Source organism: Manduca sexta, chromosome 22 (assembly GCF_014839805.1).
Source record: "Manduca sexta isolate Smith_Timp_Sample1 chromosome 22, JHU_Msex_v1.0, whole genome shotgun sequence".
Classification (NCBI taxonomy): domain Eukaryota; kingdom Metazoa; phylum Arthropoda; class Insecta; order Lepidoptera; family Sphingidae; genus Manduca; species Manduca sexta.
Window position 1 is genome coordinate 11,900,631 of NC_051136.1, and position 23,570 is coordinate 11,924,200.

The window sequence follows — 23,570 nt, forward strand, 5'->3', positions numbered from 1 at the left end:
TTGTATATACCCTGTCCATGACCATGACCGACATCGTATTCAGTCAGAGTATTTGTGTTTAAGTCCTGATTCAAAATGAATTTATTGTGGACTCCAGACGTGATGTAAGTATAAATATAATGTTACGATTATCCTACATATTTGGCATATTGAACTTAGACAATATAATATAAAATAAAATTAATATATTTATAGTGAATGTTGCCAAAGATACTACTTAAAGTATATGTAAAAAATGGATTTTTCTTCCAGCACGCTGCATCGTAGAGTTAACAGAAATTACACCGTCCTCTCATGCGCAAACGCTAATGACAGAAAATTGATCTTTTGATACAAAATGCCAGCGCATGAGATGAGCGGTTCATGGATTTCTCGTTACGTTATGACAATTTGTCACGCTTAGAAAAATAAACACAACATTCTGAGAAAAGAACCGAACTAAATAGACATCAGACTGGTGGATTAATTTGATAGTTTTGTCTTATTTTGGTTTCTCTATTCCTAGGTGTTATGTTATCGATACGATATCTATCGTTGATGTAGATTCTGAGATTTGAGGTACGATAATAATGAATCATATTATGTTTGTTTTTCACCGGCAGTGTTGTTTTGCGCAATCTGTGAGCGCTCGTGTCGCAAAATGTATTCGACGAAAGTAAGAATTTTAAATTCGCAGTTAGGAATTCTGCAAAAACAATCTGTAAGGTAAGAGGACCTATTTATAGAAAACTACGTCGCCGCTCACCGGCGTCGACTTAGTTGTATTCAGCTATTAGCAACAAATATATTAATAATGTCTCTGTAATTCTATATTTTTAAACGATAAATATTTTAACATAAAAACTTCTATTTACTTGTTATAATCATAAGGTACAAATTAAAATAGTAACACTGAATATTAAAGTTTACAATAACCCATATTGGTTTAAGACAATTGTGTAATATACTTACGACTAGACTTTCATTTTTTGGACGACGAATTGTAATCCTTTCAGTTCAATGATCGTTGTTTATCTATTTAATATTCTCAGGAGTGCAGCAGTGAGCAGCACATCAATAAAAGTTGAAGATGCAACGGTCCCGCTCAAATCATTGAAGGATATCCCGGGCCCACCGTCACTGCCCTTTATTGGCCCTCTACACAACTTCTTGCCAGGAGGTCAGTCCATAATGTCATTAATTGTTATCTAAGTTTGGTTTCCATTTCAAAACTAATTTTAACTCTGTTTTCCATCTTAAAAATATATCAGTCGTAGCTCGGAGTCGAAAAGTTGGCGGTGTGATATTCTCGTACCATAGAAAGCACGTAAAGTGATGGTCCTGCGCCTTATGTCTCGCCGATCATGTCAGATTGCCGTCTCACTATGAATGTGAAGGAAAAGAGAGTGCACCTGTGTATTGTACACAGACTTGTACACGATAATATCTGCTGCGCACCTAATTAATCTCCGATGAGATAGGCCGCCAAGGCCGAAATTCGGTTAGGAGGGATTCATTCATTAGTTTCCATGTAATATTTTTGTTAGTTTAATCTTGTTGACACCAATTAACAACATACGAAGTTATTTAAAGCATTTCAATAATATCAATAGTTTCATAAAATTGCCTACCTTCGGGAAAACAAATTCTAAATCAACGTAGAGGCTGGGTGGGACGATGTTACTATGGTATCAGAATCTCCAATTACCTTGTTATTCACTTTTTTAAGGCCAAAATTGCGCATCAGTTAAACTAAGTATAGCATAATTGCCAAAGAGGAAACTACGTACTGTGACGAAGGTATCAAGCGTAGCATTGCCACCGCAATGTTGTACTCTGCTACTATTACAATACGGTATATTAAAGACCATCACAAATCATCGCCACTATTTAGACTCTTAAGATTTTCTGGTAATGACTTTTTAATAACCGCAATGAAAATATAATATTTGTTGAACAGTCCAAAGTTCAAACATAATAATTCGTAGTTACATCAGTTTATTGTGGGAATATTTATTTTCATCAGACTTCGACGAGATGTTCATGGATCTTCACCAATCTCAAGTAAATAATTCAGCTAAAGTTCAAAATATCGGATACAATGTTCTTTCTGAAAAGGCTTCATATACTTACTATGCAGTTCTTAATATTATTTAGTCATATTATAGAGCATATGTTGCTTGTGAAAACTTTATATTTACAAATTAGACGATAATTTAGAATAAAAGTATAGTCAGTCCTCTACGGGGATATATCCGTCTTTTAAAAAAAGAAAAAAATCCCTTTAAACATATTCGGCTATCAAAGCTGTCCTTCGATTAGGACACCCGTAATTATTTAAAAATTTAATTAAAGGCATATTAATGATTTCTTATGCTTATGCCAATGTTAGACATTAAAATTAAACTATTTTTCGGATTTTATCGCGGTTTTAATAGTTTAGTTTTCTCCCGACGTTACGAAGGCTTTGGAGACTTCGTGGTCACGGGGGGGACTGAGGTGTTGTTCATCCCTAAAATATTAAAACCGCGATAAAATCCGAAAAATTGTTTAATTTTAATAAAGGTATATTGTTCACACGTGGTGGATACCACACTTTTATTATTATCGTACATAGATACTAAACAGAAATTTATTTTTTTATCAACTTATGTCAACATATAGGGATTAACGTTATCATTGCGAAAATTTATTATGTATATATTATAGCATTAGTGACTCATACCAACACCATTTTATAAAGCATGTAAACAAATGTTTTATCTTATTTAAATTACAGTTGAAGGGCGAATTTTGTCACTATCTGACAAATATAAAGTTGTGAATAAAAAATATCCAAGACTTTAATAATCTTAGTTTATCAGTCATTAAACTGATATAACGGGCTCAGGTGAAATTACCTAATTATGTATGGGTTTAGTTGTTAAATGTACACAAAATATTTAGTGAAATACACTAGTTCAATCAATCTTTTTTTTTAATGGGGCCACGTCTCGGTTTTGATGCCCGGGCCTCAAAAAATATTTAGGTGTCAATAAAAAAACAAAATTCATAATTGGCGATGTATTTATTGAAAAAAGTGAAGGTGGTCAAAATAAAGCAAGCTATACAATACAATATTTCTAATGGGTGCGAAACGTCCGGCGGATCGCAGCTCGAGAATGGCTGCACTGGTTCATGTGGTGTATCTTCTTACTGTATGGCAAATCCAATTTTATCAGCAACCAAATAAAATCTATGACAACATGTAAATGAGCGTCGACTAACAAAGGCATAGTGATAGATGTAAACTAAACATCACACTATACAATATATTGTTTTGCTTTTTTGATGCGTCATCATGACCGTTGCTGTTTGTTTTTTCACGGACACGTATAGCATTCACGTATAGCTAAATGTTTTATTATTTGTTATCTTCTTATTATCTACGTCATATAATGTTTTGACGACGCGTAACAAGCAAGTAACGCACCGTGTCGCGTTTAAAACGATAGAATTTGGCATACTGAAACTAAACGGTTAAAGTAACACAACAAAAATGTTTGATGGAATTATTCCTCTTAAAACAAAGTTCCCCGTCGCATCTGTTTATCTGTCTGAAGGCGATAAACTCAAAAACTTCCCAACGGATGTCGATGAAATTTGGATTGGAAATACTTTGAGAAAGGGAATAGGCTACGTTCTATCCTGGGAAAATATTTAGCGGAACTTTTATCCCGAAAAACTCTTTCACGCGGACAAAGCCGCGAGCAAATTTGTCTATAATAAGCATTTTGTACTAATTAAGCATGCTCAGTAATATATTTTTTATTTGGATCTTAACGTTCTAATAATAAGGTGACATTTGCAATAATATTTAAGCGGTCGACAAAACATAAACAAAGAAAACAAGCAGAAGCATTCGAGCTCTAAAATATCGGCATATCTGATTTTTTTTTATGTCTTGTAATAAAAACAATAAAATGTCTCTATGACAATGGAGAATGAAGTCTATTTAATTACATAAAAATAACTAATTCTTACCGAAAATACATGTTTTGATTGAAATCACTATTTTAGGTCGCAAGTCTACTAACAAGTCGTGAACTGGCATATTTACCCAATCATTTATCACATTATATCATAATAGAACAGTTTACTTCTTTCTTAAAAATGCATTGTCATAGTTTTCGCCGATGATATTTAGTATAGATCACAATAAAAACTAAAATAATTTGTTCAAATATAACGCAATTAGATACGGTTGTTTTTCGAGTTTATTATGGTTTTCCTTGCAATTAACCTCTCCTTTTATGAATGCTGCATTTCCATAATCTTTTAGATTTGCTTTCATTTCTGGAAAATCTCTAAACAAATCTTATTAAAATGCACAAAATCATTGTATGGACAAATCCCACGTACTTACGCTATAGTATGAAGGCATAATAATATAATAATATCAGCCCTGTATTATATACTTTCCCACTGCTGGGCACGGGCCTTCTCTACTATTGAAAGGGATTAGGCCACACACCTTCGAAATTCCTATAGAGAACTTCTCAGATGTGCAGGTTTCATCACGATATTTCCTTCACCGTTAAAGCGAACGATAATTCACAAAGAATACACACATGATTTTAGAAAAGTCAGAGGTGTGTGCCCTTGTGGTTTGAACCTGCGGACATTCGTCTTGGCAGTCCGTTCCACACCCAACTAGGCTATCGCCGCTTTTATAGTATGAAGGCATGTATAACATAATTTGTTGTATTCGTTGGTTACAGGTATGTTCTATAATGTGAAAGGTATAGAGCTCAATAAAAAATTGTACGAAATGTATGGACCTATTGTGAGGTTGGACTCAATGCTGGGCACGGACTTAATAATAGCTCTATACGACGCTGATGGTGCGGCCCAAGTAAGGAAAATTCTAATGAAAAGATAAAATAATAACAATAATAAATATTATTTGAATATGCCTTCTGCGCCATTTTTATTATACTTTATTATTTTAAATTTCTTTTTATTTATACGACACTAAATATCACCGTATGAAATTATTTACTTTCACTAAGAACTTACCTGCGGCGCAGCATAATAATAACACAAATACTATAAAAAGTATAAAATTAACTAATTCAGATGATTAAGTTTCTAAGGAATTATTTATATTTTATTGGAAGCATATTTTTTTAAGGAAATCATAATGTAGTCCTATTAAATAACATCCACCGATACAGCTTCAAATTCAAAATATACCTACATATATGTATTAATTTGTATATTTTTAGATCCTTCGCGGCCAGAATTGGATGCCTATTCGACCTGGATTCCCTTCACTGGAATACTATAGGAAAAATTATAAGCATAAGAACGAAGAGTCATCCAAACCAACTGGACTTTTAACTGAGTAATATTCAGTTGTTTACTTTGAAATAACATCATCCGTAAAGACTCACTATTGCTTTATTTGTTCAGTCACTAACATTTAAACACCCATCTTCAATATTAAACAATTTGGCATAGCTTATTATTATTTTTTAATTAATATGCACATTGCTTGCAACGGACATTTCATACAAAAAAAATAAATAGATTGAGGGCAAAATAATATTGAATACCTATTGTCCACTTATATGTATTATTAATTACCATTTCAGCCATTTAGAACCATGGAAGGAGTTCCGCTCTGCCATGAATCCCGTGATGATGCAGCCGAAAACTATCAGACTGTACGCAAATGCGATAGATCAGGTCGCCCAAGATATGATCTCCAGGTAATCCACCTTATCTCTCCAACATTTAATAAAAGCACCTTATCTAGAGGATTTGAGTGATCATAACAAGGATATAAAACAGGAAGCAAAAATTATTGGTACTTCTAAAGAATCTGATGCCTAAACTTTACGTTCGAAATGTGATCTGCATTTTGTGTAACAATCTACATCATAGACATACAAGGATCCACAAACCTACACTTTACATCTTCAAAACAGTTAGAGCTAAGACCTCCAAAAATACTACGGCTAAAACTTCATATAATTACATATTAACTATCATTAGGGTTTTATTTTTCGTATTATTATCTGTTACATTTACAAGGTAAATTTTTGTTACCATAACGCCGAAACACACAAATTCGATTTTGGTGCAAAAGATCACATAACAATACGAAAATAACAATGACAACTCAAGCAGCATTGATAGATCAAGCACACCGCCCCCGCCGCCGCAAGGAATGAGCGGGACGTGTGCGGGGCCGCGGGGTGGGGAAGAGTGTACTTGTAACGGTCAGCTGTAGCAAGTATCAGGAAACGCCCGACATGCGCCGATTTTTATTGATATAAAAGTTAACCAGCTTAACAAAATTTTATTATGGGTATTTTTGGGATAAAATATAACATAATATGTAAAAAAAATTGTGCAATGGGTTGTGGTACTGATTCTCGACAAATTAATATACTCAATATTTTATTGTATACCAATAGTCTATATTTACCAAAAAAAAAAGAGAAATGGGGTATGTAGAACAAGTAAGACATTATTAAATAAATAAATAAGATTGCAGACTGATTTTGTGTGTTATGTTTAAACGGTAAAGCTATGATGAATTAAAATGTTCACCTAATTAACGAATGGACGCTAGACCAGAATAAAGAATCAATGTAACTTCTGACCAAAAATTATCTGCTTTTGCGATAATTTTATCATATCGTATTATTGTTTTAAAATGTCAAGTATGTATTCAGTAATAGCAGTAAATAACATTATTCTTTCATTTCTATAAAATATAAAATCATACAAAACAATGTCACTGCAGAATTTTGTCTTAAATTATCCTACAAAGCGGCGATAGCCTAGTTGGGTGTGGAACGGACTGCCAAGACGAATGTCCGCAGATTCAAATCCCAAGGGCACACACCTCTGACTTTTCTAAAATCATGTGTGTATTCTTCGTGAATTTATCGTTCGATTTAACGGTGAAGGAAAACATCGTGAGGAAACCTGCACATCTGAGAAGTTCTCTATAGGAATTTCGAAGGTGTGTGAAGTCTACCAATCCGCACTAGGCCAGCGTGGTGGACTAAGGCCTAATCCCTCTCAGTAGTAGAGGAGGCCCGTGCTCAGCAGTGGGCAAGTATATAATACAGGGCTGATATTATTATTATCCTACAAATCTATAAATACTTTGAAAAATAGATACTGCATGAATTTGCTTGGCGACTCAATAATTCGGCAGCTGATTTACAACAAATAGCAATCCAATAAACTACGATACGCTGTACAGTGGGCGAGGAGAAAAAGCGTGAAGGAAACGAGAGAAGTATGCCAGAATCATGCAAAGTAGGAATTCATACCCTCTGCCTACCCCTATGGCAGCGTATATGCATAGTATAACGGCTGTATCCAGCTGCCAACGCTGGCAGCTAACGCTGCCCAGTAACCTATAACGCTATTAGACACGGCAGTCAAAAACTGTTTGTTAAACATCGGTCCGGGAACTCATACACGGCCTTGTTTTATATAATAAGTAAAGCATTTTCCATATAAAGTTATACTTATCTCGAGCCAAAACATAAACTTATTAGGCAAAATTAATAAGTGTATGTCATCTCATTGAATGATTTATTTTGATAATACAGAATGAAATCAACACGAGATGAAAATAACATGCTTCGTGGAAAATTCGACATAGAAATGAATTTGTGGGCCTTGGAGTCGATTGCTGTGGTCGCTCTGGGCACTCGGCTGAACTGCTTCGATCCGAACCTGGCTGAGGACTCGCCAGCAAGGAGACTCATCCAGCGCGTTAATGACTTCTTCAATTGTGTCGAGGCATTGGACTACAAGCCAACCTTATTTAAATTTACCCGTACATCAAGGTTAAATAAAGCGATTAAAACCTATGAAGATCTTGAAAAGTAAGATGAATAACAAAGTATACCTCTTTATAAAAATTACTGTAATCTGTAATAATTGATAGCGACAGGAGAAGATACGTAATTTCAGTTTCCGTTATCCTAGAAGAATTATCTTTGAATTGTCATTTTATTCATTTATTTATGTATTAATTCGGTTTCCAGCAGACTTAATACTACGATTAAAATAATTTAAATATCATAATTTATAGCTATAATGTAAGCCCAAGTTAAAAAACTCAACATGTATTTTTACAGCTTAACGAAATATTTCATACAAGAAGCAATGGAACAATTGAAAAAAAATAAAGGAATATCTAATGACGAAAAAGGTGTGCTTGAAAAACTGTTGGAAATAAATGAAGAATTCGCGTACATTATGGCGGCCGACATGTTGTTTGCTGGTGTTGATACGGTAATACAGTTTGCATTTTGGGTTCTATTTTTATTTTGTCTCACAAATTATAACGCATGAAACAGCCTCAGGGTCTCTAATTTGATAGCGGCCCAAGAGGACTTAAATGTGCCCAAACCAACTCTTAGAATACTACCCAAAATATAATTTAAATTTTTTCATTGTTATACCTTTTGTCGTAATTAGTTAATTAAAACAATAACGTTTCCTCTTTAAGACTACCAACACTATGCTGGGGGCATTGTACCTCCTGGCAATAAACCCAGATAAGCAGCAAAAACTTCGAGAGGAGGTAATGTCGAAATCAGACAAGAAACCATACTTGCGGGCATGCATTAAAGAGTCGATGAGGTTAATGCCGATTGCACCTGGTAACTTCAGAAAGACAACCAAAGACTTCAATATTCTCGGATATCATATACCAAAAGATGTAAGTTGTCATATATCCATATAGTTGTTTCTATTTTAGAAATGAAGTACGTGAAGGGTCCTTAAAACCTCTATTGTTAATCCTACGGGTTCCGTCTGTTTGTGCGAGGTTTCAACAGCTCTGAAGCATAAAAAGGTATTGTAGTATTAAAATCTCATAAGGTAGATGCAACTATTACAGATATCAAAATAAATATGAATATAGATAAAATGTTTGAAATAAGAATAGCCGAAGTTATAAATTTCAATTCGAACCAGTAGTTTATGATATTTATATTATAATAGTATAAATATAGAAAAACGCATAAAAACAATAACTACGAACCCAAAGGAAATTAGAAATTTATATACATATTATAAATACTTAAGAGTATTGCCACAAACTACTATATAAAGCTTTTATTTTTACAGACACATATCCTTTTCGTACACCAAGAGATGTCATTAAACGAAGATTACTTCCCGAGAGCTTCTGAATTCATCCCAGAACGTTGGACAGTTGATAAAGACGACCCGCTGTACCATGGAAACGCGCATCCTTTTGCCTTTTCTCCATTTGGCTTTGGAGTCCGCATGTGCATAGGTAAATATTCACAAAACACAAACACATACATCACGCCTTTATCCCCAAAGATGTAAGCAGCAGTGCAATCAGAGTTTAGCGGCGTTAAGGTAGACACCGCTGTAGAGGAACAGATGAATGCGGTCCTCTATGGAAGGGGAAAATTCCTAGTCAGGCAGATGTTGCGCCTGACTGGGAATTTTCCCCTTCCAAACGGTTCCTATACGGAGGTGGTATATATGCAACGCGTTGCTCAAATTGTGCAGGCGTAATTCAGGATCGTTTATCTCCATCTCGCGTGATTGCTATGCGATAAATCACTACAATTGTGTCAATACCACATAGGTCTTCTCGTAGTTCCATTGTTGTTGACGAGATGGCGGTGATTATACTAATTGTACCGCTACAAGGGCAACCACATTTCACCATCACGCCTGTTCTATCCCATAATATGATAGGAAGCATTCCTATCTGGCACAAATTTCATACGTCGGACTGATAATGAGCAGAAAATCCAATATCACGCCCAACCCGGAATTCCAACTCTCATAGCGAAATTATTCACAAGGGAAATAAAATTTTATAGTAGTATCATGTACTTCATGTTGTTTCAGTAATCATAAATCAATATGCACCTTAAAGTGAAGACATAGCATGTATTACTTCCATTACGACAATAGAAAAAATTCAGTTATGCAATATATTTTTCATCCTTATTTTTATGACACTAATGGCAATTATTACTCCTCCTATAATTAAAGTTGTCTAAACACTTGCGTAACAAATTTAAAGACTCTGTCCTATCCTTTGCCAAATCGGTTATAAAAATCATTAATTAATATTTCAAGATACGTTTTTATATATAAACGAGTTAGCCGTCCGGCTAGGTACCTATAGATACGACTAAGTGACCCGGCTGCACTTTATGGTATGCGAAGTGGGGCTTAGCGGAGTGGGTCGACCAACAAAATATAATTATACCTTGCCACTCGAAACAATTATGCCGGCTTGATTGAAACTATGCTTCATAGATGTTTATTCTTATTCATTTCCAGGTCGTCGCATCGCGGAGCTGGAAGTGGAAACGCTACTGGCGCGGATCGTGGAGAACTTCAAGGTGGAATGGTTCGGACCACCAGCAAATGTAGTCCAATCTGCACTTAACTACGTCAGAGGGCCATACAATTACGTTTTGAAAGATGTGTAATAGTTTATATCTAAAATACATACACAAAATCGTAAATTATATTTATTTTTGTAAAGGACATGGCCAGTTTCTATATGGCACTGTGCCTAGTTCCTCAAACCTTATGTACTACATTAATGTATTATGTGTTCTTGGAATTTAGTTTTAAGAAGTCCAAGATTATTACAGATCAGTTACAAAGCCCAGGAACGTCAGGCTTTTAAGATATTTACAAAAATATGTAATAATAATAATAATATCAGCCCTGTATTATATACTTGCCCACTGCTGAGCACGGGCCTCCTCTACTACTGAGAGGGATTAGGCCTTAGTCCACCACGCTGGCCTAGTGCGGGTTGGTAGACTACACACACCTTCGAAATTCCTATAAAGAACTTCTCAGATGTGCAGGTTTCCTCACGATGTTTTCCTTCACCGTTAAAGCGAACGATAATTCACAAAGAATACACACATGATTTTTAGAAAAGTCAGAAGTGTGTGCCCTTGGGATTTGAACCTGCGGACATTCGTCTCGGCAGAAGTCCGTTCCACACCCAACTAGGCTATCGACGCTTACAAAAATATGTATTGTTTATGTTTGTGGGTACCTGTTAATTCCCTGAATTTAATAAAAATATTTTTATAAATACGTTGTGCATCCGAGTTTCGTTTTAAAATAATACAATACAACACTTATGGAAGCGTTCAAATATTTTATACCTATCTACTGAATGTGTTCAAGTTTAATTGCAGACGACGTTTTTCAAACTTCGATACGCCTTTGGCAATTGAAGGAAAAAACACGCTGTGAGTTGTGTTTGCAGCTAAACAAATGCCCTGGCACAGCGCATCGTTAACAATACAACTGCACCTTAGCAATGTATCGAGAGCGCGGTAAAAAATCGTCTTCGCCGTACTATAAAATAAAATAAAATGCTTTATTCACCACGTGAGCGAACATAGTTGCGCTTATGATACGTCAAGGTGCATGAGAATATTTAATATTTAATGATTACTCCAATTAAACGTTATTGAAATATATTTTATATTGGACATAAAAAAATATGAAAGGACAAAGTAAACAAAAACGACAGCTCGGGATAGCAAGAAATAAGAAAGATATATATAATGTTAATAAAGATAAAGGGCAGAGCACGTCGCGATCCTCACCGGTGAGGAAGATAAGGACCCTAACCGAGCTCCTTCTCTTCTTATGCGTGGTGTTATCCCGACCAGGGTGCCGGGGTTCGCCTTCCTACTGCGGTCTTCCCATTTCGTCCGATATTATGCAACCTGCTCAGTAATAACATTGACTCTCAAATCTTCCTGGAGAACGTTAAGCTGCTGCTTCTTGGGCGCGACAAGTTTTGGCAATCCTCTCTTAATGTTAAGCTGATGTATATAAGAGCTCTGAGCCTCTAATGCTATATATATTTATTATATCCAGTTTCAGTGGCTCAGCACCGTTTTAGATTCGTTATATAAACTACATTCACAGTAGGCACACCAACACAGTTTCTATACAATATGTTTTTTTTTTTTATTATCAAACTTATAATCAAAAGGACTGATCAAATGACTGCCTCGGTGGCGTAGTTGTACTGCATGCGCGGTACGGCAGCACTCCGAGGTCCTGGGTTCGAACCCTGGTTTTTTCTGCTCAGTATCAGCCCGGAGTCTGGAATTTGGCGATAGGCTCGCCCCCTATAACATCATGGGACAGAACACACTTGGCGAAAAGTGGGTGCCTTAGTTGCGCCTCTGCATACCCCTACGGGGATAAATGCGTGATATTGTGTGTATAATCAAAAGGCCAAAGGGGGTTATTGTTTGGAAAATCCAATTTTATCAGCAATCAATGTTTAATTATTCATTCTATGACAATATTTAAATGAGCCTCGACTGACAAAAACATAGATATAAACTAAAAATCACACTATATATTATACTAGCTTAGGCTCGCGGGCCGCCCGCTTGTTTTCCGGGAGTTTTCTGGAATAAAAATCCAGCTATATATCTTACCTGGATAGAAAGTAGCCTATAATCTTTCTAGGGTCTTATACTATACCCATACCAAATTTCATAAAAATCCGTTCAGTACGTTTTGAGAAAATCGATACCATACAGACAGACAACTTTTGGGGACTTTGTTTTATAATATGTATAGATAGATTGTTTTGTTTTTTTTGATTCGTCATCATGACCGTACGACATATAAAGGTTTAGAGATTGTACGTTTGCTTCAACGCGCTTATCACAGGAACTACTGGTTCGATTATTATTATTTTTTTAGTTTTGGATATCTCATTTATTGAATCTATAGGCTAAATAACATCACGCTATGACCAATAGGAACGGAGCATTCATGTAAAATGTTGCTAAAACGGGAAAAATTTATTCTTTTTGAGTACTTCAGTTGCGTGCATGTATGACGGAATTGTCCCTCTTAAAATATTCTATAAAATATATTATAAAACAAAGACCCCCACCGCAAATGCTTGCCTATCAGAACGCGAAAAACTGAAAGATGATACCACGGTATGGAGATGGTTTGAGACCCCGGGAAGAACATGGGTTACTTTTTATCTTTGGCAAATATATAGCAGGATATAATTTATGACGAATGCAATCTCGCGATAATATCTATAGAATCTAATAATAGTTCCATGATCAGAGTATTTGTGTTTATACCCTGGTTCACAATGAATGTTTTGTTGACTTAGAACGTGATGTAATATAAATAGAATGTTGCGACAATGCTCAATATTGGTTAACACCTAACATTAAACTTAGACGGTATAAAATAAAATGAAGATATATACAAATAATGTTTCCAAAGATACTATTTAAAGAATTTGTAAAACTAATGATCTTCATTTTCCACTTTAATACGTCGCATTGTACCGTAAACAAAAAAATTATGATCGAAAATTGATCTTGATACACTATTCTATATACAGCACTAGCGCAGAAGGTGACTCTATAACATCATTTGTCTCGCTCACTCTGCAACAAGGACGCGTCATAGGAAATTTAAAAAAAATATTCCGAAAACAGAATCGAACTAAAGAGACATCAGACTGGTGGATTTATTTGATAGTGCCTTCGAGTTATGGCTTACTATAAATAGGTGTTATGTTTTAAATTTTAATACAGTATCTATCGTTTATGTCAATTATCAGATATGACGTGCGATAACAAATAAATCAAAAGTTCATATTTCACCGGCAGTGTGGTTTTGCGTGATTTGTGACCGCTCGTATCGTAAAATGTATTCGACGAAAATAAGAATTTTGAACTCGGAGTTAGGAGTTCTCCAAAAACAAATTCTAAGGTAAGAGGACCTATTTATTGAAAATTACGTCGCCGCCTGCCAGTGGCAACTATATTAGCATAGTTGTGTTAATTCAGCTTTTAGTGTCAAATATATTAATAATGTTTTGGTGACTCAATATTTCTAAACGATACATATTTCAACATAAACTTTTTTATTTATTTGTTGTAATAATAATTTACAAATTAAAATAGTACATATAACTCATGTTTCCTCAAGAGAATAGAGTGTAATATACCTACGAGTATACTTTCATTTAAAGGGAGACAAATTATTATGCGTTCAGTTCAATGATCGTGGTTTATCCACTTAATATTCTCAGGAGTGCAGCAGTGAGCAGCACATCAATAAAAGTTGAAGATGCAACGGTCCCGCTCAAATCATTGAAGGATATCCCGGGTCCACCGTCACTGCCTATTATTGGGCCTCTGCACAACTTCTTACCAGGAGGTCAGTCCAAAATACCATTAATTGTTATCTAAGTTTGGTTTACCTATCAAAAAAAATTCTGACTAGGATTTTCTCCTTAAAAATATATCAGTCGCAGCTCGGAGTCGAGATTTTGGCGGTGTGATATCTCCGTACCTCGGAAAGCACATAGAACCGTTGGTCCTTTTTTTTTTCTTTTTTTTTTTTTTTTGTTTTCGCGGAGAAAGTGCCTTATGACTACCGCCCAGCCTTCGGGGGCGACTGAGCGGTTATGTTGGGGTCACCGTGCCTTACGGCCCGGCGTTGAGCCACCCGGATTTGATCTTGACCTTCGGGTGACCGCCGGGCCCAGTCCCTAACCTATGTACACGCACGGCATACCAACTAAAACTCCGCGGTGGCCGTCTTCGGCGCATTAGGGACGACTGTGGGCTTCCTCGGACTGAAATGTTTAAGTTTTCGCCCGCAGTCGTCCCTGCGCGATGCCGCCTGTTGCGGCCCGTCTCCTATGGGGGGGCTCAGAAGCCCCCGCGTAACCGAAGGACGCTCTCGGCGTCAACGGCAACATGAGACCTACCTTCCACGCTGCCGTCCATCTCGGGGGTCATCACAATGTGCGAGATGTGCACAACGTACACTAAGGGCGGACGGCCCCCAGCCGCCCGCCGACGACCCCCCGATGGCCCCTATTAGTCGCCTTTTACGACAGGCAGGGGATACCGTGGTGGAATTCTCCAAACGCCCCCATTCCACAGGGCGGAGAACCATTGGTCCTGCGCCTAGTCATATCGCATTTCCCTCTCACCGAACTATGAGTGTGAAGGAACAGAGAGTTCACCTGTGTATTGTACACACACACGTGCACGACGATAATATCTCCTGCGCACCTGACTAATCTCCGTTGAGATAGGCCGCCATAACCGAAATTCAGTTAGGAGGGATTCATTCATTAGTTTCCATGTAATATTTTTGTTAGTTTAATCTTGTTGACACCAATTAACAACATACGAAGTTACTTAAAGCATTTCAATAATGTCAATAGTTTCATAAAATTGCCTACCTTCGGGAATACAAATTCTAAATCAACGTAGAGGCAGGGTGGGACGATGTTGCGGCACCGCGCAGGGGCGGCTGCGGTCGCAGACTAGACACTTCAACGTCAGAGGAAGCCGGCAGCCGTCCCTAATGCGCCGAAGAGGGCCACCGCGGAGTTTTAGCTGGTAGGCCGTGCATGGGTTAAGTTATATATAGGGTTGGGGACTCGTCCCGGCGGTCGCCCGAAGGTCACCATCAAATCCGGGCGGCTCAACGCCGGGCCGTAAGGCACGGTTACCCCAGCATAACCGCTCAGTCGCCCCCCACGAAAGCTGGGCGGTAGTAATATGGGACTTTCTCCGCGAAACGAAAAAAAAAAGGGTGGGACGATGTTACTATGGTATCAGAATCTTCAATCACCTAGTTATTCACTTTTTTAACGCCAAAATTGCGCATCAGTTAAACTAAGTATAGCATAATTGCCAAAGAGGAAACTACGTACTGTGACGAAGGTATCCAGCGTAGCATTGCCATCGCAATGTTGTACTCTGCTACTATTATAATACGGTATATTAAAGATCATCAGAGTTTACGAGAGTAAAGACACAGAAAAACTTATATATTGCTCAAACACTTGTGAACTTTACTATCTCCTACGTACCTGGCTGATCTCCGTTGAGATTGGAAGCCGTGGCCGAAATTTCAGTAGGAGGGATTCATTAATTGGATTCCATGTAATATGTTTGTCTTGTCTTATGTTAGTCTTGTTCTCAACAATTAACAGCATACGAAGTTACTTAACGCATTTCAATGACGTTTACAATTTAATAACATTGCCTACCTGTGGGAAAACAAATTCTATATCCACCGAGAGGGCGGGTGGGGCGATTGTACTATGGTATCAGAATCTTCAATTACCTTGTTATTCACTTTTGGTAAGGCCAAAATAACGTATCAATTGAACTATATCATAATTGCTGAACAAGAAACATACATGCAATAACTACATTCATACCACATACAGTGACGTAAGTATCCAGCGCAGCCCATGCAATGTTGTACTCTGCTGCTATCACAATACGGTATATTCAGGATTATTAAATCATCGCCACAATTTAGACTCTTAAGATCTTCTGGCAATGAGTGCAAATAAACTTGAATAGTCCAAAGGTCAAACATTCAAAAAAATATACATTCAATGTCTCGCGAATCATTAATGCAAATATAATAAATTCTTTACTTCCATATGTGAAATAGGTAAGATCACCAATACATAAGAATGTTATACTGGTAAGTTTTCTTAATTTCATTTGGGTTCAAGAGTTTATAAAAGATTTCCTTATTACATAACTTTGTGAAAGACAACAATCTAATTGACGATGAAAATAAAAAAAATAAAACAATATATAATATATTGATGTTTTGCTTTTTCGTTTAGTTATCTATCTGAGGCGATTTTGTTTCGTCATCATGACCGTTGCTGGTTTTTTGTTCACGGACACTACACGTGCTCAATTTATGATTATTGTCTACGCACCAGGGGCCTTATTATCTATGTTACGCATTACTATGGCCGTCATTTTCTCGTTTAATCGCTATTTTCAACAAAAAACCGCAATCCCTTTTTGATCTATCTTAAAAATGGACCAATCAGAACAAAGTTTTTTTTACATGCTCACGACATATGAGTTATTTTCTTTGCTTCTTTCTCGGAATCGGATTAAAGATTGAGATTGGGATCTTTTATTGAAAATGGCTATAAGCAATTGGCATACAGAATAACTTCTTCTTCTTCTTCAGCCTTCATCTACCCAATGCTGAGTAAAAGGCCTCTTCTATATTTCGCCAACTAGTGCAGTCTTGAGCTTTCCGCATCCAGTCTTTCCTGGCCGTCCGAATGAACTCCTGATTCCTGACCATTAACAAAATCAAACTAATTTAAAAAAATAGTCTTACGGAGGCAATCTCATAATTTGTTTCAGTTGCTATCACAAGATTAGACTCTTCTTTTCCCCATACCCTTAGAACTTACATATTAAACCTAGCGTTTATCCCGTTAGGGGATAATAGATGAGTTTACTTCTTTTTAAAAATGTCTGGACATTGTTTTCGTCGATGAACTACAAATATTATATAATACAATTAATTGTATAAAAATAACGTAATAAAATACTTTTTCACAATTTATTATTCTTCTTGAGAGTAAATCTCTACAATAAGCATTTCATGAATGCTGTATTTTCATGATCTTTTGGGGTTATTTACTTCCCATTGTGGAATATTGTGCGGAAGAAGTGGATACACATCTTATTAAAATGCACAAAATTATATGCACCAATACCACTGTACTTACGATATAGCGTATAACATAATTTGTTGTATTCGTTGGTTACAGGTATGTTCTATAATGTGAAAGGTATAGAGCTCAATAAAAAAATGTACGAAGTGTATGGACCTATTGTGAGGTTGGACTCAATGCTGGGCATGAACTTAATAGTAGCTCTGTACGACGCTGAGAGTACGGCCCAAGTAAGAAATATTCTAATGAAAAGTTGGCATAATAACAATAATATTATTTGAATATGTCTTCTGGAGTAAGGATCGCCGGAGTCCGATGGATGAGTGCGGCCGAGAACCGGTCCCTGTGGCGCTCAATGGGGGAGGCCTATGTCCAGCACTGGATGATTCCCGGCTGAAATGATGATGATGATGTCTTCTGGGATTTATTTTAATACTTTATTTTATTAAAGTTATTGAACACTAAATATCGCCGTATAGCATTATTTTTTTTGACGAAAGACTGAACTGGCGGCTCAGCGTAACAATAATACAATTATTATTAAAAATATAAAATTAACTAATTCAGATGTTTTTTTTTTCTAGGTATATATAGTATTAAATAATAATGTAGTCTGCTTAAATAGCAGTAACTAACATAGTTCCAAATTCAAAATATACCTACTTAAATTAATATATTTTTAGGTCTTTCGCGGCGAGAATTGGATGCCTGTTCGGCCCGGATTCCCTTCACTGGAATATTATAGGAAAAATTATAAGCACAGAAACGAAGAATCGTCTAAACCAACTGGACTTATCACTGAGTAATATTCAATAGTTTACTTTGAAATTACACCATCCATAAAGGCTCATTATTGCTGTATTTATTCAGTCACTTACATCTAAACACCCATCTTTAATATTAAACAATTTGGCATAGCTTTCTATCTCTCTTCTTCCTCCTATCTATATTGTAATAATATGCACATTACTTGCACCAGACATTTCATACCGAAACAATAAAGAAATTAAGGGCAAACAATAGTGAATACCTAGTGTAAATTTATATGTATTATAATCAATTACTATTTCAGTCATTTAGAGCCATGGAAGGAGTTCCGCTCTGCTATGAATCCCGTGTTGATGCAACCGAAAACTATCAGACTGTACACAAATGCGATAGATCAGGTCGCCCAAGACATGATCTCCAGGTAATACACCTTATCTCTCCAGCATTTATGTTAAAAGAGCAAAGACTATGATTAACTTTCTCATACACAAGAGGATTTGAGTGATGTTTATATAATAACCAGAACTTTTTCCGTATAAAATTATACTTATAATATCAGCCCTGTATTATATACTTGCCCACTGCTGAGCACGGGCCTCCTCTACTACTGAGAGGGATTAGGCCTTAGTCCACCACGCTGGCCTAGTGCGGATTGGTAGACTTCACACACCTTCGAAATTCCTATAGAGGAACTTCTCAGATGTGCAGGTTTCCTCACGATGTTTTCCTTCACCGTTAAAGCGAACGATAAATTCACAAAGAATACACACATGATTTTAGAAAAGTCAGAGGTGTGTGCCCTTGGGATTTGAACCTGCGGACATTCGTCTCGGCAGACCGTTCCATACCCAACTAGGCTATCGTCGCTTATAAAAAAAAATAAAATAATAATAATAATAAAATTATACTTACCTCAAACAAAATATTTAAAAAAATGAGTAAATTAAACTATTGGCTTAGAAAAAATTAATAAGCATATGACTTCTCATGTAATGATTTATTTTGATTCGACAGAATGAAATCAACGCGAGATGAAAATAACATGCTTCGTGGACAATTCGACATAGAAATGAATTTGTGGGCCTTGGAGTCGATTGCTGTGGTTGCTCTGGGCACTCGGCTGAACTGCTTCGATCCGAACCTGGCCGAGGACTCGCCAGCAAAGAGACTCATCCACCGCGTTAATGACTTTTTCAATTACGCTGAGGCTTTGGACTACAAGCCATCCTTATGGAAATATATTTCCACGCCTACGTTAAAAAAAGCGATTGAAACTTATGAGGATCTTGAAAAGTAAGATAAATAATAAAATATAATTCCTTTATAAGAATAACTCGTAATCGATAATTGCTGACGATATGTAATTTCAGTTTCTTTTATCTTAGTATAATAAAATTATCTTTGAATTCTATTTTTTACAGCTTAACGAAATATTTTATACAAAAAGCAATGGAAGAATTGAAAAAAAATGGAGGAAAATCTAATGACGAAAAGGGTGTGCTTGAAAAGCTGTTGGAAATTAATGAAGAATTTGCGTACATTATGGCGGCCGACATGTTGTTTGCTGGTGTTGATACGGTAATACACTATGCATATTGGGTGTTATCTAACCAATGTAAACACAGCCGATACTGACTTTTTCTTGTTTCTTAAATTATAACACATGGGTCATAGACCCAGGCTCTCTAATTTGATAGCAGTCTCAGAGACCGAATCTAATAAACCTATATTATTAATGACATGGCCGTAAGAAATGAACTTAAATGTGCCCAAACTAACTCTCAAAATGCCATAATAAATATAATTTACATTTCCCCATTATTATATGCTTTACCATAACTGATTAATGAAAACAATAAACTTCCGTATGAAGACTGCCACCACTATGATGGGGACGTTGTACCTCCTGGCAAAAAACCCAGATAAGCAGCAAAAACTACGAGAGGAAGTTATGTCGAAGTCAGATAAGAAACCATACATGAGGGCATGCATTAAAGAGTCGATAAGATTGATGCCAGTTATATCTGGTAACTTCAGAAAGACGACCAAAGACTACAATATTCTCGGATATCACATACCAAAAGAAGTAAGTTGTCATGTTCCCATTTAATTGTATAAAATAATAATATAGATAAAAAAAAATAAAGTACATATACAACTGAAGTAATTAGTCCGCCATTCTGACTTGCAATTTTGTTTTTTTTTTTATTTTAAACTAGGTTACGCTCGCGGCTTCACTCGCGCGAAAAATATTTGCGTGATAAAGGTCCCGCCATACATTTTCCTGAGTTAGATAGTAGCGTATGTCCTTCCCAGGGTCACAACCTATCTTCATGCCAAATTTTATCAAAATTCGTTGGGTCGTTTTTGAGTTAAACACGTTTAGGTAGACAGATGCAGCGGTGGACTTTGTTTTATAATATATTAACTTAATAACCTTGGGAAGGTTATAGGCTACTTTTATCCCAGAAAACTCCTTCACACGGACGAAGCCACGTGCAAAAGCTAGTAATATTATAAATATGTAACAATATTGCCATAAATTACTTTATAAAGATTTTATATTCACAGACATATGTCGTTTCCATGCACCATAATATGTCTCTAAACGAAGAAAACTTCCCGAGAGCCACTGAATTCATCCCAGAACGTTGGATAGTCGATAAAGCCGACCCGCTTTACCACGGAAACGCGCATCCTTTTGCCTATGCTCCATTTGGCTTTGGAGTGCGCATGTGCATAGGTAAATAGTCACAAACATATACATCACGCCTGTACCCCTGAAGATGTAGGCAGCATGCAAACACATTTCACCATGTCTGTTTCATCTCATAATGTGATAGGAAACGATTTTTCTGGTAGTGGGATATTATATTTTATATCTGCCCGGATAGCGACCACCGTACACAAGGTATTAAACCCGCCATAGTAATCCACGTAAGTGTGTCGCGTTCCGGGATCAGCCTGTGTATATCCGGTTCCAACTGGCGGGCGTAATTGCGTTGACTGTTGAGGAGTACTCATCTCTCGTATATATAAGGGCATGCGATCATATACCCTCCTTCTACCTTCCGCTTATCTTAGTAAGTTCCCATCCTTCCACCACACTTCCTTCTCATATTTCGTCCCGCACTTTCCACCAGGCCCCTGCGGTCACTAAGTCAGGAGATTTCAGTATCGCATTCACAAGTTTCCCCTGATATAGGCAGCAGGGATGACGAAATCCAAAAAAACCTACTGCACCTGATGGTAAATGGAATGGGCACTAGAGTGTTGACTAAAGACACATAATAATTATCCCTTGCCACTCGACACAATTATGCCGGCTTGGTTGAAACTATACTTCGTAGACCTCTATACTAATTATTAATTTCCAGGTCGTCGCATCGCGGAGCTGGAAGTGGAATCGTTCCTGGCGCGGATCGTGGAGAACTTCAAGGTGGAGTGGTTCGGACCACCTCCGAAAGTAGTCCAAGCTGCACTTAACTACGTCAGAGGGCCATTCAATTACGTTTTCAAAGATTTGTAATTGTCTATATCTTAAAGTACATGTACAAAATTGTAAATTTTATTTATTTTTGCAAATTCTTAACTAGCTAAGATAGAATAAATATGAATGAAAATATACAATTCCCAAAATATATTATAAAGTATTTAGAAGTAAGAAAGCTGGTACAGGCAGTCCTTTGTATTACTAATTATTTTATTTTTGAAACATAAACTTGGTACTTTCATAAATTAGCTTCTACCTTTCAAAACAATGTACTGAAATGTACTTAATTAGTATACTGTTACATGAGTTTGTATAAAGTTTTAAAAGTTCCGAGCGTTAACTTCCCACTAACTGTCAATTAAAGAATTTATCGCAACACCTCATTATAGTTTTGAACTAAAACCTTATACGCGTATATATTATTATACGCGCGATACGCGTCGCGGACCTTTTCATTTTTTACAGACATCCGGCGACGTTAGGATCTGAATTGTAAATTTTGTTCTACCGACTGCACTCGAAGTTTTACAAACAAGCTTTGTAACCTGAATATTTTGCATTTAGATCACCGTTATTGCTGCATTCATGCATAAACATTCGTCGATCGGAAAGACTGGACGTCAAAAGACTAAGAAATTGCAATTGCATACAATTTGTCGTTGAATATTTCTTGTATTTGTAAATGGCAAAATTATTTTCCAATTCATTTATGATTAAAGATTCCATCGTATGAACAAGCGTGGTTAAAACGAAAACTCATAATATAAGTATTGCTAGGAACTGAAGCAATGTTGATTAAAATAAAATGAAGGTTCACTATAACAGATATATGTTAATATATGTAAAGGACATATATTCCCTTGGCTGTCAATCCTTTGAGTTTTTAAATCTGTTGAGTGCCGGTAAAGATTTCTTAAATATTTCATAGATAACGCTAGAAGTTATGACGGCTTACTTTGTCGGTAAAATGCTTTGTCGACATTTGACGTAAAAGTGATTCAGCAAATAGATAGCAAATATAATTTAATAAAATATTGTAAAAAGAAACTGACAATTTAAATAGTTAACTTTGTCGTTTCTTTGATTTCAGGTAACATTGTGTAATTTTAGTTATGTAGTGTGATTATTATAACGTGTATATATATAAGTACTAAATAAAAATGCAATATTGTTTAATTTATTATTTGAAGTTCTAACAAACAGGAATATATTTTATACACTAATATATATATTTGTATGTATGTATGTCAATGACCAACGGCTTCGGTCTGTCAAACGCTCAGTGTTTTTATAGCAAAAAGTGTCACAAATACCCCCACGATAATATTTTCTAACAGTGTACAGTTTTATTAACATCGTTCGTATAAAGGAAAGCTTGCTTGAGAAATGTGTGAGGGGCGAGAACATGTGCCATCAGCGATCCATTAAAATACGAAACATTTTCCAGCCGCTGAGAACTCATACTCACGTGCGAAGTAATTGTTCTCTGTAACTACTAGCTACAATATCTTCCCATTTTGTCTTTGTCTCGCTGTGTTGAACATTGTTCCTTTATGTAGGTAAGTTTTGGATTGTTGATTCTACAGCCAACTGGCTTTTGGCAGTTTCATACGGATGTGATTTTATATTGCAGTGTTGAGTATTGTAGCGTGTAAATAAATTGTGATACCATGATTTCTAATAGCATTTGCGTTTCGAGTAAATACTACGGATTAATACAAATATAACAAATTTATCTTTCAATAT

General features: G+C 36.3%; 2 protein-coding genes across 2 annotated transcripts; both read left to right on the plus strand.

Annotated features, from left to right (window-relative positions):
• The first annotated feature begins 548 nt into the window (after positions 1 to 548).
• Positions 549 to 10,545, plus strand: LOC115450157 (cytochrome P450 CYP12A2). The gene is made up of 10 exons (XM_037441235.1): positions 549 to 705; positions 1,032 to 1,159; positions 4,740 to 4,873; positions 5,247 to 5,365; positions 5,616 to 5,732; positions 7,599 to 7,877; positions 8,133 to 8,289; positions 8,507 to 8,719; positions 9,130 to 9,301; positions 10,336 to 10,545. The coding sequence occupies exons 1-10, from the start codon at positions 641 to 643 to the stop codon at positions 10,485 to 10,487; spliced, it is 1,536 nt and encodes a 511-aa protein (XP_037297132.1). The 5' UTR covers positions 549 to 640; the 3' UTR covers positions 10,488 to 10,545.
• Positions 10,546 to 13,393: 2,848 nt separating this feature from the next.
• LOC115455134 (cytochrome P450 CYP12A2) lies at positions 13,394 to 21,860 on the plus strand. The gene is made up of 10 exons (XM_037441238.1): positions 13,394 to 13,800; positions 14,123 to 14,250; positions 17,660 to 17,793; positions 18,247 to 18,365; positions 18,636 to 18,752; positions 19,346 to 19,624; positions 19,753 to 19,909; positions 20,205 to 20,417; positions 20,903 to 21,074; positions 21,709 to 21,860. Exons 1-10 carry the CDS (start codon positions 13,736 to 13,738, stop codon positions 21,858 to 21,860), a joined length of 1,536 nt encoding a protein of 511 aa, XP_037297135.1. The 5' UTR covers positions 13,394 to 13,735.
• Positions 21,861 to 23,570: the final 1,710 nt, after the last annotated feature.

Coding starts and splice junctions, on each gene's coding strand:
- LOC115455134 (XM_037441238.1), top strand. CDS start 13,736: ATGTATTCGACGAAAATAAGAATTTTGAACTCGGAGTTAGGAGTTCTC. Junction 13,801..14,122: donor CTCCAAAAACAAATTCTAAG/GTAAGAGGACCT, acceptor TAATATTCTCAG/GAGTGCAGCAGTGAGCAGCA. Junction 17,794..18,246: donor ACGCTGAGAGTACGGCCCAA/GTAAGAAATATT, acceptor ATATATTTTTAG/GTCTTTCGCGGCGAGAATTG.
- LOC115450157 (XM_037441235.1), top strand. CDS start 641: ATGTATTCGACGAAAGTAAGAATTTTAAATTCGCAGTTAGGAATTCTG. Junction 5,366..5,615: donor CCAACTGGACTTTTAACTGA/GTAATATTCAGT, acceptor TTACCATTTCAG/CCATTTAGAACCATGGAAGG. Junction 8,720..9,129: donor GATATCATATACCAAAAGAT/GTAAGTTGTCAT, acceptor TTATTTTTACAG/ACACATATCCTTTTCGTACA.